At 38.6% G+C, this 15,543-nt stretch overlaps 1 protein-coding gene across 1 annotated transcript in view; it reads right to left on the reverse strand.

Moving 5' to 3' along the window:
* The window catches only part of LOC121385836 (TBC1 domain family member 23-like), a 51,254-nt gene that overhangs the window by 23,726 nt on the left and 11,985 nt on the right, over window positions 1–15,543 (reverse strand). Inside the window, exons 2-7 of the mRNA XM_041516625.1 lie at window positions 15,190–15,298; window positions 13,472–13,577; window positions 11,385–11,589; window positions 7,847–7,970; window positions 6,658–6,782; window positions 2,986–3,032 (exon numbers count right to left, since the gene is read on the reverse strand). Of these exons, the coding sequence (XP_041372559.1) occupies window positions 2,986–3,032; window positions 6,658–6,782; window positions 7,847–7,970; window positions 11,385–11,589; window positions 13,472–13,577; window positions 15,190–15,298 (716 nt within the window). The remainder of the gene's footprint in view (window positions 1–2,985; window positions 3,033–6,657; window positions 6,783–7,846; window positions 7,971–11,384; window positions 11,590–13,471; window positions 13,578–15,189; window positions 15,299–15,543) is intronic.

Here is a 15,543-nt window from a genome sequence, read left to right on the forward strand (position 1 = left end):
CAAACAATTTGAAATTACTACCAACTCATATGCTTTCACGCAAATTAAAGCATCTCTTTACAAAATTGCAAATGATAGGGCATAATTCCGGAATATTCTTGCGTGTAAGAAATAAGAATTTTTCATTATTAGTCAAAAAAGAAAAATGTGATTCTTGTTTTATTATTTTATGATGTAAGTCATTTCTAAAAGCATTATATATAGGGCACGTCATAATGAAATGATATTCGTCTTCAACTTCTAGGGGACAGTTGGGACAATATCTCTCATTCGCAGGGACAGGTGGTTTCTTGTGTCTTCCCTTTTCAATCATAAGTGAATGTGAACTTTATCTATGTACAAGTTTCAATAAATTACAATTAAAAGTTAAAGATTGTTTTGTTTAACAACACCACTAGAGGACATTGATTTATTAATCATTGGCTATTGGATGTCAAACATATGGTAATTTTGACATATAGTCCTATAGAAAGGAAACCCGCTACATTTTTTCATTAGGTCATGTCATAGGGTTTAATGTATATTCAGAACAAGCTGTTGTTGTTTTTTCATTAGTAGCAAGGGATCTTTTATATGCACCATCCCACAGACAGGATAGCACACACCACATCTTTTGATATACCAGTCATAGCCTCTTCAGAGGAAGGAAGGAAGAAGGAAATGTTTTATTTAACGATGCACTCAACACATTTTATTTATGGTTATATGGCGTCAGACATATGGTTATGGACCACACAGATATTGAGAGAGGAAACCCGCTGTCGCCACTTCATGAGCTATTCTTTTCGATTAGCTGCAAGGGATCTTTTATATGCACCATCCCACAGACAGGGTAGTACATACCACATCCTTTGATATACCAGTTGTGGTGCACTGGCTGGAACGAGAAATAGCCCAATTGGCCCACTGACGGGGATCGATCCCATGCCGACCGTGCATCGAGTGAGCATCTTACCACTGGGCTACGTCTCGCCCCAAAAAAGTTTCAGTGACATCCAAATACACTAAATGTCTGCTATTTATATCATTCTGTAACTGGATGTTGTGCAACGATCATTTATCTATGTACATGTTTCAATAAATTGCAATTAAAAGTTAAAGACTGTTTTGTTTAACAACACCACTAGAGCACAATTAATTAATTAATTAATCACCTTCTATTGGATTTCAAACATTCTGACATGTAATATTCAGAGGGAAAGTTAGTTTTGTTTAACAATACTACTAGAGAACATTGATTTATTTATCATTGGCTACTGGATGTCAAACATATGGTAATTTTGACATAGTCTTAGAAAGGAAACCCGCCACATTTTTACATTAGGTCATGTCATAGGGTTTATTATGCACATTCAGAACAAGCTGTTGTTGTTTTTTCATTAGTAGCCAGGGATCTTTTATATGCACCATCCCACAGACAGGATAGCACATACCACAGCCTTTGATATACCAGTCATGGTGCACTGGCTGGAACAAGAAATAGCCTCTTCAGAGGAAGGAAGGAAGGAAATGTTTTATTTAACGACGCACTCAACACATTTTATTTTCGGTTATATGGCATCGGACATATGGTTAAGGACCACACAGAAATAGAGGGAGGAAACTTGCTGTCGCCACTTCTTGGGCTACTCTTTTCGATTAGCAGCAAGGGATTTTTTATATGCACCATCCCATAGACAGGGTAGCACATACCACGGCCTTTGATGTACCAGTCATGGTGCACTGGCTGGAGCAAGAAACAGCACAATGGGCCCACTGACGGGGATCGATCCCAAACCGACCATGCATCAAGCAAGCACTTTACCACTGGGATACACCTCCCCACCCCACCCCACCCCCGGTCTTCAGAGGAAACCTGCTACGTATTTCCAGTTAATATTTAGAAGCAAGGGATCTTTTATATGCACTTTCCAGCACATACCATCGTGGGGCTAATAGTCCGTTAAGGAGGTTTGATCCTATGGTCTGCTATCTTGGAACCACTCAAGCCCAAGGTACACAGAACCCGTAGTGCCTGACAGGGTACAGGGATTTGAGATGGGCTGGAACAAAAAAGCTTACTGCGGCCGGTGTCTAGTGGCCGCTCAAGGGCCCCTGAAGGAAAAGTGTTGTTTGGAACTGCTAAAAATTGCATTCAATGCTAACAAATCTAAACTGGTCATAACTTATAAGGCACACATCATAAACTTGAAACCGTGAAAACGTGCAAATGAACCTTGTGTGGTCAATAGTTTTGAACATCATGTTTTGGGTTTTTGTTTTTTAGACGAAATGGAAAAGCGCATTTACAAAATTTCCACATAGCTCTCACATCCCTGAGGGTAACCATGGCCCATGTAGGATCATAATCGCACAGTGAAAACATTCCGACATTGTATTCTTACCGACAATCTAATTAAAATTAGCTCCACTATTACATGTGGATCTAAAGACACCAGTTGGAGCTCTTGTCCACCAATCAAAACCTTACTTGCAGAATCCTGCCAATGATTTAAAAATAATTTGAAAACATTCCGAATTATCCTGAGGGTATACGACATGTTTCGTGTGAATTACGAATGCCTTAAAACATGTTTTATTTTATAAAATAAATAATTTGTAATGTAAAACTGCAGACTGATTTAGTTTTTTTTAATTTTATAAATAAATAAATAATTTTTAATGTAAAATTGAAGACTGATAACCCACCCCGTACGTATTGGTATGGTTCGCTGTACTGCGGCCACTAAAATAGACTCGCCCGATATTTTTAGAATTTGTATGCTCCCAAATAACGTTATAAAAGGCGAAGTGTGATTGGTCAATATTTAAATTATTATTTACAGACGAAATGTTACCTGGACATTGGGGACTACGCAGTGTTGTTAGTTTTAAATCACTGGCAGGATTCTGCAAGTAAGGTTTTGATTGGTGGACATGAGCTCCAACTGGCTGTCTTTAGATCCACATGTAATAGTGGAGCTAATTTTAATTAGACTGTCTTACCGATGATTTCTCTCTTGTTCAATTTTTTATCTTCAGTAATCATTTCCCTGAAAATACAATGTACAGTGCATTTTCACATGCTTATAAAGTCATCATAAAGGTGGTAACAATCACTAAATGTTTTCTTTGGCATGAGGTAGCAGTAGCCTAGAAAATGTTACTGGTCCCTATGAAATAAAGTAAAGTTTGTTTTTATTTAACTACGCCACTAGAGCACATTGATTTTTTATCTTATCATCGGCTATTGGACGTCAAACATATGGTCATTCTGACACAGTTTTTTAGAGGAAACCTGCTGTCACCACATAGGCTACTCTTTTATGACAGGCAGCAAGGGATATTTTATTTGCGCTTCCCACAGGCAGGATAGCACAAACCATGGCCTTTGTTGAACCAGTTATGGATCACTGGTCAGTGCAAGTGGTTTACACCTACCCATTGAGCCTTGCGGAGCACTCACTCAGGGTTTGGAGTCGGTATCTGGATTAAAAATCCCATGCCTCGACTGGGATCCGAACCCAGTACCTACCAGCCTGTAGACCGATGGCCTAACCACGATGCCACCGAGGCCGGTGGTCCCTATGAAATATTTCTAATACCCCATTATTGGTTGAAACCATGCAGCTGACTGATATACAGCGTTCAAAATAAAGTTAAGTTTGTTTTGTTCGGCTAGAGTACATTAATTATCTTAATCATCGGCTGTTTGATGTCAAACGAGGGGGAACAAGTCAAGACAGCACATACCACAAAGATGTGGAGCACTAACTGGGATGAGAAAAAATCCAAACAGAGAATGCATCCACTGATGGGGTGCGATCATATGACCAAAGCACCTCAGATGAGCAATCTACCAATTTTTTGTATCTCTTACATTCAAGGGACATAACTCTGTAAAAAGTGGGTAAATCACCATGAAAGTTAAACTTGATCAGTAACAGTACATAATAAAGCTATACACAAAATATCTTCAGGCATTGCAAAACAAAAGGCCGAAAAAATACATTTTCATATCACCTAAGTTCAAGGGCTATAACTCTGTCAAAAATGGATAAATCGCCATGAAAGTCGAACTTGATCTTCTGTAACAGTACATGATAAAGCGATACAGACAATTTCAGCTCAATATCTTAAGGCATTCTAAAAAAACATCAAGAAAACTATATGTAGGAGACAGACAGACGGATGGACAGAAGGACGGACAGACGGACAGAAGGACAGACGGATGGACAGAAGGACAGACGGACAGAAGGACAGACAGACGGACGGACAGAAGGACAGACAGACGGACGGACGGACGGACGGACAGACAGAAGGACGGACAGACAGACGGACAGAAGGACGGACAGACGGACGGACAGGACGGACAGACAGAAGGATGGACAGACAGAAGGACAGACAGAAGGACAGACAGACGGACGGACAGAAGGACAGACAGACGGACGGACAGAAGGACGGAGATGAAACGGTTGGACCGGTAGGGGACTAATAAGCCAGGGCTTCTAGAATTTTTTTAAATCCACTAGCCATGGGATCAGTGATTAAAAAATGTTACTAGCCCTATTTTACTTTAAGTTAATACAATTATACTAAATAATAGTAATGAATCAGATATGTCACCTAAAGAGGGAGATAGTGATGGAGCTTAAAACACTAACACTGGGGGTGGAGGACAAGCAGAATACACATACATGGCTATCCAGTGAACAAGTAGAATATTACAATGCAGTTATAAATGTTAAAATATAGAGCAATAAAAACTATCACTATAACACTTGAATAAAACAAACCACTTAATAATATATGGACATGTGAAAATACTGGCAGACAAGTAAATTTCTTGATGTACATTTTTACAATTAACAAATACACATACTTTGCAAATAACACCCCAACCCCAAACCTTTTACATCATTTCAATACAACATTTACAAATAAAGTTATGCGTCATGATAAAAAGAACAAAATTTACATAAAAGATGTCGTTCAACTATACACCATTTTATTTCCATAATGACCTGTCCTATCTTACAGATGGAGCCCTACTCAGCACCCCTTTATTTCCAGATAATGGCCTGATCCAGCACCCCTTTATTTTCACCAAGACCAAGACCAAAGTGTTTTACGTGCACATTCAGAGCAAGCTGTTGTAGTGCACGCCTGTCCTGGGCACAAGTGCTAGCCTCGGCCAGCTCCTCTGTCCAGGACAGGAAAGTTGTGGGGTGGGTGGGGTGGGTGTGGGGTGGGGGGGGGGGGGGGGGAGAGGAGCACCAGCAGTCTGACCGGGGCCGTTAAAGGGACAGACCCTAGTTTCAACCCGTGAAAATTAACACTAAGTTTAGTCAATCTACAAACCTGTAACACATTTGGATAAAGTTACATTTGAGTGAAACATGAGTGTGACTTTGAAATGGTGAAATACCCTCTGAAAACGGAATAAAACTCGACTCCATAACTGTTACTTCTCAGACGCACATGCGTTTTAAAAAATATGAGAAATGCATTTTGTGATATTAAAAACACCAGGATGACTAAAGGGACTTTCGAATTTATGGAAATTGATAATCTAAAACATAAAATCTAAGTTAAGTATGATTTCAGTTATCAAAAACGACTATAATAGTAAAAAATATACCTTAGTGTTTAAAGGGTGTATACTACCAAATCAAATCCCATAGACGACAATAGTAACATATGTGGCTAAAACTCCTACCTGCAGCGTATCAGTCGACATAAATGCCACGGATATAAATACTACCATCTCTCACAACTAGGGTAGGTGCCTTTAACAGGCGGAGGGTGGTATGGTGCTATGGGATTTGGAATGTCCCGTAGGATTAAGCCAAAGAGAATGGGTGCGCATTTTTGTTCAAGGAATTTAGGTGCAATTTTGAACGGTCGACCTAAATGGAAAGGTAGGGAGCTACGTATAGGTAGTACTCAACCAAATAACTTCCGGCTGGGTCAAAGTTCGAGGAGCACCCGACTTTTGATAGAGAAGTGAACACAACAAGTCCTGTGATTGGTTATAAATGTGAGTGTGTTGGTTGTAAAAAATAATAATTTCATCTGGGTAAAAAAAAATTGCAATTTTATTTCATCTAGTACCAATGTGTCAAGTAGCCTTGTGCTTGAAACATGTATGGGGTACCTGTAAAAAAAAGTACTCGAATTTTGTGCGAAACTAGGGTAGTCATAGACACTACCCGTTATCTCAGAAACGAGCAGCTTGACCCCCATTTTTTTCTGATTCACTTTAAGTGTAAGGGGTGGTAGTATTTATATCCGTGGCGTTTATGTCGGTTGATACGTTGCAGGTAGGAGTTTTAGCCACATATGTTACAATTGTCTTCTATGGGATTTGATTTGGTAGTATACACCCTATATAAAATCAACATTATTATTAAATTTTGAACGGTCTACCTAAATGGAAAGGTAGTATAGGTTTGGAGATTTAGTAGGCAGAGAGTAACTCGTTAGTTGGACCTATTGGTGCTGAAATGTCGCCCTAGGTTGCCCTTAAAAGGGCCTGAACTGTTCAGTTTGTGGCTTGACACTACTCTATCACATCTTTAAGATGTGAACCAATCTGGCACCCCTTTATTTTCATAATACTGTGTCCCATCTTATGGATGTGGACTGGTCAATTATGTTCTGAAGGGGTGATCCTACCTGGCATTGACTAGAATAACGAGAGCGAGGAAGAAACTCAGGAAGGGGTCGGCATGCTGTAAACACACGTCCCACATCTTGAGAATTATCTTCAGATCACACGACGCCGCAAACATGCTCCGGAACTGAAACATTCATAAATCAACATCTTTACTCCCACGGGAATAAAAACAAAAAACATGTTTCTTTATGATTCTATTCAACTAATTATTATGTTTCCTTATTTATGGTTATACAGCCATAATTCAATAACAGACAAAAAGAAAATAATAATATCAGGGCTAGTTCTGGGTGTGTAGAAATTTTCGCCAAATTTATCCATTAAACTCTAAAAAGTGCAGAAACCCACCATCATTTTCAAGAAAATATCAATCATTACATCAAATTCTTTCGCCAAATTCAAATAAAATTTGCCAGTTGTGTTTAAAATTCGCAACTGGTGAATTTGGCGAGTACCAGAGCTATCCCCGAATTTAATAACAAACATGTGCCGGAATTGAAACATTTATGAATCAACTTCTTTACTCCCTGCATTTTCAAAGACTTGCAAAGAATTTTACACAGCGGTCAAAGACAATAGAATGGGATAAAAATGTCAAATCAGTTAATTTACGTTGCTGTCCATTGACAAGAAATTGTTAGTATTTTAATTATCCGATAACTAAAACTGTGCGTGCGTAATTTATTAACTGTGCATAGTAAAACATGATCAGTGTTCATAGTGATCACGCAGGCTTGAGCAGTTTATCTCAATTTTAAGAACTTTATTTTAGACTCCCATTTTATTAAAATTGTATCATACAATATATAAATATATATAAATATATATATACAATAAATGTAGGCTGAAAATCATCAAGGATACCTTGGCCGATAACGATTGACGAATATGGTCGAAGTTGCTAGTTTTTCCAAGGAATATCACAAATCTGGTAAACACCCAACATTGATCAACACTTGATTCAATAGACCTCGCAGGCTCCTTACTGAATAGTTGATAGCAAACCAGTGAAACAAGCACAAGTGCTGTAAACAATGTTTACATAAAAGCTTGACATGTGCATACATCATAATTGTAATATAAATAAAAGTACTGTGTAGCTACACCAGCAGAAGGCCCAAATAATAACTATCTGTAGTAAGTGCTTTATCTTTAATCACTGACAATATTAACACAACTAGTTCTTACCCACGGTTGAGCAAACATGTCTGCAGTTATTCTTTTCGTGTCGAGGAACGAGCAGAGTTCTGGGTCATGGTATTGCAACAGAAGACGAAACAAATGGAATGGTTTCCCGTTCTTCACACAATCTCTAGAGAACACAAAAGGTAAAAAATATTTCATTGTCGGTTTTAAAATCGGTAGCCAAATTCAAGTTTCAATTAGCTAAACAGCAAAAATAAAAAATGGCAGTACATCTACAAGTAACATACAATTTTTAAATTAACTTTTTGATGAAACAGTCACAAAGTATATTCTTCGCCATTTTGCCAAATGCATATTTTGGCAAATTAGGTCATGAAATATATTGTTCGCCAAATGTGACTTAAAACTGAATTTCACGACAGGTTTAAAGTCACAGAACCTAGTTTCAACACATGAAGATGGACACGATGTTTGGTTAATCTACAAACCTGTAAATACATTTGTATAAAGTTACAATCAGCCGTGGGAATTGGAGCACTGTGAAAAAGAGGAAATCTAGAGGGGTCCCTGAAATTTTTGAAATCCTAGGTTAAAATCTGTGCCATCTGACACATTTTGGAGGAAAGGACGATTAAAATGTAAGGAAACGCAATGTTTCATGAGAGGAAAACAGCTGATCCGAGGAGAATTCCCATCCCTGTACAATAGGAAATGTTTTATTTAACGATGCACTCAACAGTTTTATTTATGGTTATGTGGCGTCAGAAATATGGTTAAGGACCACACAGATATTGAGAGAGGAAACCTGCTGTCACCACTTCATGGGCTACTCTTTCCGATTAGCAGCAAGGAATCTTTTATATGCACCATCCCACAGACAGGGTAGTACATACCACGGCCTTTGCTATACCAGTTGTGGTGCACTGGCTAGAGCTAGAAATAGCCCAATAGGCCCACCGATGGGGATCGATCCTAGACCGACCACGCATCAAGCAAGCATTTTCCCAGTAGCCAATTTTCAGAATCGTAGAGTATTTCCATGAACATCATTAAAATGTGGTTAATTTAAGGACTATTTTATTAGCTGAAGTCTAATTTGTTTTTAACCATTTTGTGTAAAAATTAGCAATTGGCTAATATGGCAATGTATAGGGTGAGCCCTGGTCTGTCTCTTTAAACTCTTTGGGCCGAATTTACGAAGCCTGTTTTTCTTAAAACGCAGGTGTTTAAACATTGTAAATGTACATGTATGTAGTTACACGCGTGTAAGACATAAACAGGTCTTTAAACATTGTAAATGTACATGTATGTAGTTACACGCGTGTAAGACATAAACAGGTGTTTAAACACTGTAAATGTACATGTATGTAGTTACACGCGTGTAAGACATAAATAGGTGTTTAAACACTGTAAATGTATGTAGTTACACGCATGTAAGACATAAACAGGTGTTTAAGCATTGTAAATGTATGTAGTTACACGCGTGTTAGTCATAAACAGGTGTTTAAGCATTGTAAATGTATGTAGTTACACGCGTGTTAGTCATAAACAGGTGTTTAAGCATTGTAAACGTATGTAGTTACACGCGTGTAAGACATAAACAGGTGTTTAAACATTGTAAATGTACATGTATGTAGTTACACGCGTGTAAGACATAAACAGGTGTTTAAGTATGTAGTTACCCGTGTGTAAGACATAAACAGGTGTTTAAGCATTGTAAATGTATGTAGTTACACGCGTGTTAGTCATAAACAGGTGTTTAAGAATTGTAAAGGTATGTAGTTACACGCGTGTTAGTCATAAACAGGTGTTTAAGCATTGTAAATGTATGTAGTTACACGCGTGTTAGTCATAAACAGGTGTTTAAGCATTGTAAATGTATGTAGTTACACGCGTGTTAGTCATAAACAGGTGTTTAAGAATTGTAAAGGTATGTAGTTACACGCGTGTTAGTCATAAACAGGTGTTTAAGCATTGTAAATGTATGTAGTTACACGCGTGTTAGTCATAAACAGGTGTTTAAGCATTGTAAATGTATGTAGTTACACGCGTGTTAATCGTAAACACGTTACCTGGGAATATATCACTTTACCTGGGAATATATCATGTTACCTGGGAATATATCTGTTAACGAGGGCATAGGAATACATCACTTTACCTGGGAATACATCACGTTACCTGGGAATACATCACTTTACCTGGGAATACATCATGTTACCTGGGAATATACACGTTACCTGGGAATATATCACTTTACCTGGGAATATACACGTTACCTGGGAATACATCACGTTACCTGGGAATACATCACATTACCTGGGAATACATCACGTTACCTGGGAATATACACGTTACCTGGGAATATATCATGTTACCTGGGAATATATCTGTTAACAAGGGCATAGAAACAGTTATAGAGTTCTGATCTCGACAGCTTGAGAGCCAGGGAATATATCACATTACCTGGGAATATATCATGTTACCTGGGAATATATCTGTTAACGAGGGCATAGAAACAGTTATAGAGTTCTGATCTCGACAGCTTTAGAGCCAGGGAATATATCACATTACCTGGGAATATATCATGTTACCTGGGAATATATCTGTTAACTAGGGCATAGAAACAGTTATAGAGGTCTGATCTCGACAGCTTGAGAGCCAGGGAATATATCACATAACCTGGGAATACATCACTTTACCTGGGAATACATCACATTAACTGGAAATACATCACTTTACCTGGGAATACATCACGTTACCTGGGAATACATCACGTTACCTGGGAATATACACGTTACCTGGGAATACATCACATTACCTGGGAATACATCACATTACCTGGGAATACATCACGTTACCTGGGAATATACACGTTACCTGGGAATATATCACTTTACCTGGGAATATATCATGTTACCTGGGAATATATCACGTTACCTGGGAATATATCACGTTACCTGGGAATACATCACGTTACCTGGGAATACATCACGTTACCTGGGAATATACACGTTACCTGGGAATACATCACATTACCTGGGAATACATCACGTTACCTGGGAATACATCACGTTACCTGGGAATACATCACGTTACCTGGGAATACATCACTTTACCTGGGAATATATCATGTTACCTGGGAATATATCTGTTAACGAGGGCATAGAAACAGTTATAGAGTTCTGATCTCGACAGCTTGAGAGCCAGGGAATATATCACATAACCTGGGAATACATCACTTTACCTGGGAATACATCACGTTACCTGGGAATACATCACATTACCTGGGAATATACACGTTACCTGGGAATACATCACATTACCTGGGAATATATCACTTTACCTGGGAATATACACGTTACCTGGGAATATACACGTTACCTGGGAATATATCACGTTACCTGGGAATATACACGTTACCTGGGAATATATCATGTTACCTGGGAATACATCACGTTACCTGGGAATACATCATGTTACCTGGGAATACATCACTTTACCTGGGAATACATCACGTTACCTGGGAATACATCACGTTACCTGGGAATACATCATTTTACCTGGGAATATATCACGTTACCTGGGAATATATCTGTTAACGAGGGCATAGAAACAGTTATAGAGTTCTGATCTCGACAGCTTGAGAGCCAGGAGAGGCTGGAGTAAATCGAGCCAGCCACTGGACGAGGTATATTTCTCATTGCGGGACTTGCAGTAAAACGTGATTATCGACTCGAGGTCACTGACGATGGAAACTTTGTCTTCTTCATCGTTGCCCAGTTTATCTGAAATCAGCAAAACTATCTTCCGTTAAAAACAGTGAGCTGTTCATAGTGTATAGTGGATAAACCAACAATAAAGGAAAGTTGACGTTTATTTTAACGACACTACTTAAGCACACTGATTTATTAATCATTGTGTATAGGGTGTCAAACATTTGTTAAGTTTTAGAGAGGAAATCTGCCACATTTTTCTTTTAGTACCAGGGGTTCTTTTATGTGCACCATCGCAGACAGGACACCACATACCACAGCCTTTGGTATGCCAGCACCTCAGGCAAGCACTCTATCGACTGACCTACATGTAGATCCCATCCATAAAGGAAAGAGGCTTCTGCGAGGAAGATCACTTCATTTGCCCGTCACTTTCAATATTTTAGTTTAACATGCATGTAACCCACTTTTTGTTCACACATTTCTTTAGAACATCGGTTACATGGTCATAACAGGTTACTACAAAGGAATAGGTAACCTTTGTTTTGGCATAACCGATACAGGGTTTAAGTATATTTGACACTATATAAATTCTCCTTGAGTTAGAGCTGTTTATTCATTCCAAGCATTGAATTTGGGAAAAAAACATTTATTTAACAATACCATTGGAATTGTAAAAATGATGTAATACACATACTTTGGGATTTCATTTTATAAATGTATGCTTCTTACCCAAAATCTGGGATTTGTTGAAGCACAGAATCTTGCTAAATTTGCAGCATGGCAATAAGATTCCTGGGCTTACCTACAGTAATTTTGAAATGTTTTCACCATAAGTAAAACGCTCACCTACATGTACTCAATCTTTTTTAGCCTGCTGACAGCATTATAAGAAACAGTAACTTTTTCAAAAATTAAAATTAAAATTAAAAAACACAATTTATCCATTCTAGTGGCAAAAACACTGTAATCGGTAAAGCCTCCGATTTACAGCAATTTATATCACAGGCCTCTGATATTTAAACATCTGCGCGACCCATTTATCGGTTACGCAGAAATAAATCCAGGTAACCCATTTCCTTTTTGCGTATCCTGTTATATTCAAGTAAATGAAAGAAAGAAATGTTTTTATTTAACAACGCACTCAACACATTTTATTTACGGTTATATGGCGTCAGACATATGGTTAAGGACCACACAGATGTTGAGAGAGGAAACCCGCTGTCGCCACTACATGGGCTACTCTTTCCGATTAGCAGCAAGGGATCTTTTATTTGTGCTTCCCACAGGCAGGATAGCACAAACCATGGCCTTTGTTGAACCAGTTATGGATCACTGGTCGGTGCAAGTGGTTTACACCTACCCATTGAGCCTTGCGGAGCACTCACTCAGGGTTTGGAGTCGGTATCTGGATTAAAAATCCCATGCCTCGACTGGGATCTGAACCCAGTACCTACCAGCCTGTAGACCGATGGCCTAACCATGACGCCACCGAGGCCGGTTCCAAGTAAATGGTGCTCCAAATAAGAGGTTACACAAATTAGATTTTTGCGAGCAATATATGAATGAAACGATCACTTTCGCAATTTTCAGAGGTCTATATTACAACAACAGCAACTGCCGTTAGTGCCAATTTCGAGACTAGAATTCTACAATAGATTTAGGGGATAACCCTACTGTGTTTTCCGATATGCGGATGTATATCGGTGGCTTTACTGTCGCAAATTTAGTTTTACTGGCGACGCGTTATACACGAGTGCATTTTGTACTCAGCAAAAAGCTAGGACGTATTTCTGCCAGAAAATTTGCGACCGGTATAACGGTGATTTTACGACCTGAAATGTTTATAGAGATCCAATCAAGATTCATTCTTACAAATGTGTTGAATTAAAATTTTCATTTCATCGATATCCGTGTTATCAGTGTTAACTTGTTACCAGTTTTAACTTCGTACCAACTAGAGCGGAACAGTCTTCTCTCAGCTGAGTTTGTTCATCCATGTCATAGAGGCCGTTGAACGAGGACAGCGCATCTCCCTTGCCATGTACATTGAGGCATATCTGAAACAAACAACAGTTCACTGCTGCAACTAGCAAATACAGAATACTACACATACATGAGTGGCCCTATAGTTAAATTTTGTTGTTGTTTAATCACACCACTAGAGCACATTGATTTATTAATCATCAGCTATTGGATGTCAAACATTTGGTAATTTTGACATATAAAGTGTGTTGGTTTTGTTTAATGACACCACTAGAGCACATTGATTTATTAATCATCGGCTATTGGATGTCAAACATTTGGTAATTTTTACATATAGTCTTAGAGAGGAAACCCACAACGTATTTCCATTAACAGCAAAGGATTTTTTATATGCACCATCCCACAGACAGGTTAGCACATACCACATCTTTTGATATACCAGTCGTGGTGCACTGGCTGGAATGAGGAATAGCTCAATGGGTCCACTGACGGGTGAGTGGCCTGAACAAAACTGATATTTGAGTGGAGTGATTCATTGTTTTCCTCTTAAGAAGCCCTTGAAGATATTACGGGAGCGGGATTTAGCTCAGTGGGTTGAGTGCTCGCTTGGGGTGCTTGCGTCGCAGGATCGAACTACCTCAGTGAATCATTCAGCTGATTGGGTTTTTCTCATTCTAACCAGTGCACCACAACTGGACAAAGGCTGTGGTATGTGTTTTCCTGTCTGTGGGAAAATGCCTATAAAAGATTCCTTGTGGCGTTAGAAAACATGTAGCGGGTTTCCTCTGATGACTACGAGTCAGAATTACCAAATGTTTGACATCCAATAGCTGATGACTAATTAATCGATGTGCTCCAGTGGTGTCGTTAAACAAAACAAACTTTGAAGATATTACGATATTAAACATCGATATTTACCGGTTATCCTTTTGTAGTAATTTGAAAAAAACAAATTCACATGCTAAAGGGAGCTAAAAATTACTCTCCTTGTACTAGTCTTAGGGAAAGAAAGAAAGAAATGTTTTATTTAACAACGCACTCAACACATTTTATTTACGGTTATATGGCGTCAGACATATGGTTAAGGACAATACAGAGTTTTGAGAGGAAACCCGCTGTCGCCACTACATGGGCTACTCTTTCCGATTAGCAGCAAGGGATCTTTTATTTGCACTTCCCACAGGCAGGATAGCACAAACCATGGCCTTTGTTGAACTTGTCGGTGCAAGTGGTTTACACCTACCCATTGAGTCTTGCGGAGCACTCACTCAGGGTTTGGAGTCTGTATCTGGATTAAAAATCCTATGCCTGGACTGGGATCCGAACCCAGTACCTACCAGCCTGTAGACCGATGGCCTAACCACGACGCCACCGAGGCCAGTTAGTCTTAGGGAGCTAGAGTCACACACTAGAGTAGCTCCCTTTAAATGCCAAGGTCTGTATAGTATTTTATTTCCAACATCTTTTAAAATACTTTAAATTAAACATCTGTAGTGTCTGCAGCTAATATCATAAAGCAATTAATTGTAGTAGTGTTAATTTCAGTGGACAGTTTTACTTTGAACTCTAGATGATCAGTATGATTTGTATGAAACGTAACTGAATACAAACACAAACTTAGGGCAAATTAAAAATAAAATGTAGAAGGTAAGTAACACAGTATTTAAGTTGCCAAGAAACACTTACTTGCCAAACCTCTGATCGTAAATGGTCTGGCACTGGTCGACCTTTGCATATATTTCTCAGAGATCCAAAATCACATTCTTCAACCAGAGCAGTTTCCAGCTCAGTTATCCTGCAAGGAAGAAAATAAATTACTTCACAGGTTCTCACTTTTATTATTATTATTATTATTATTTTAATCAGTTTTACAAGCAGTTTTTGCTTTCACTGTATTTCTGGATGTACATGTACATGTACATCCATATATATATCTATTATTTCCGTTGACTAGTCGTACTCATACAATAATCATGGGAAACAAAATTTTTGTTTCGTGATTTTACCGACACGGTACCGGAAAAAGAAAGAAAGAAATGT

This window comes from Gigantopelta aegis, chromosome 12, assembly GCF_016097555.1.
Source record: "Gigantopelta aegis isolate Gae_Host chromosome 12, Gae_host_genome, whole genome shotgun sequence".
In the NCBI taxonomy this organism is placed as follows: Eukaryota; Metazoa; Mollusca; class Gastropoda; order Neomphalida; family Peltospiridae; genus Gigantopelta; species Gigantopelta aegis.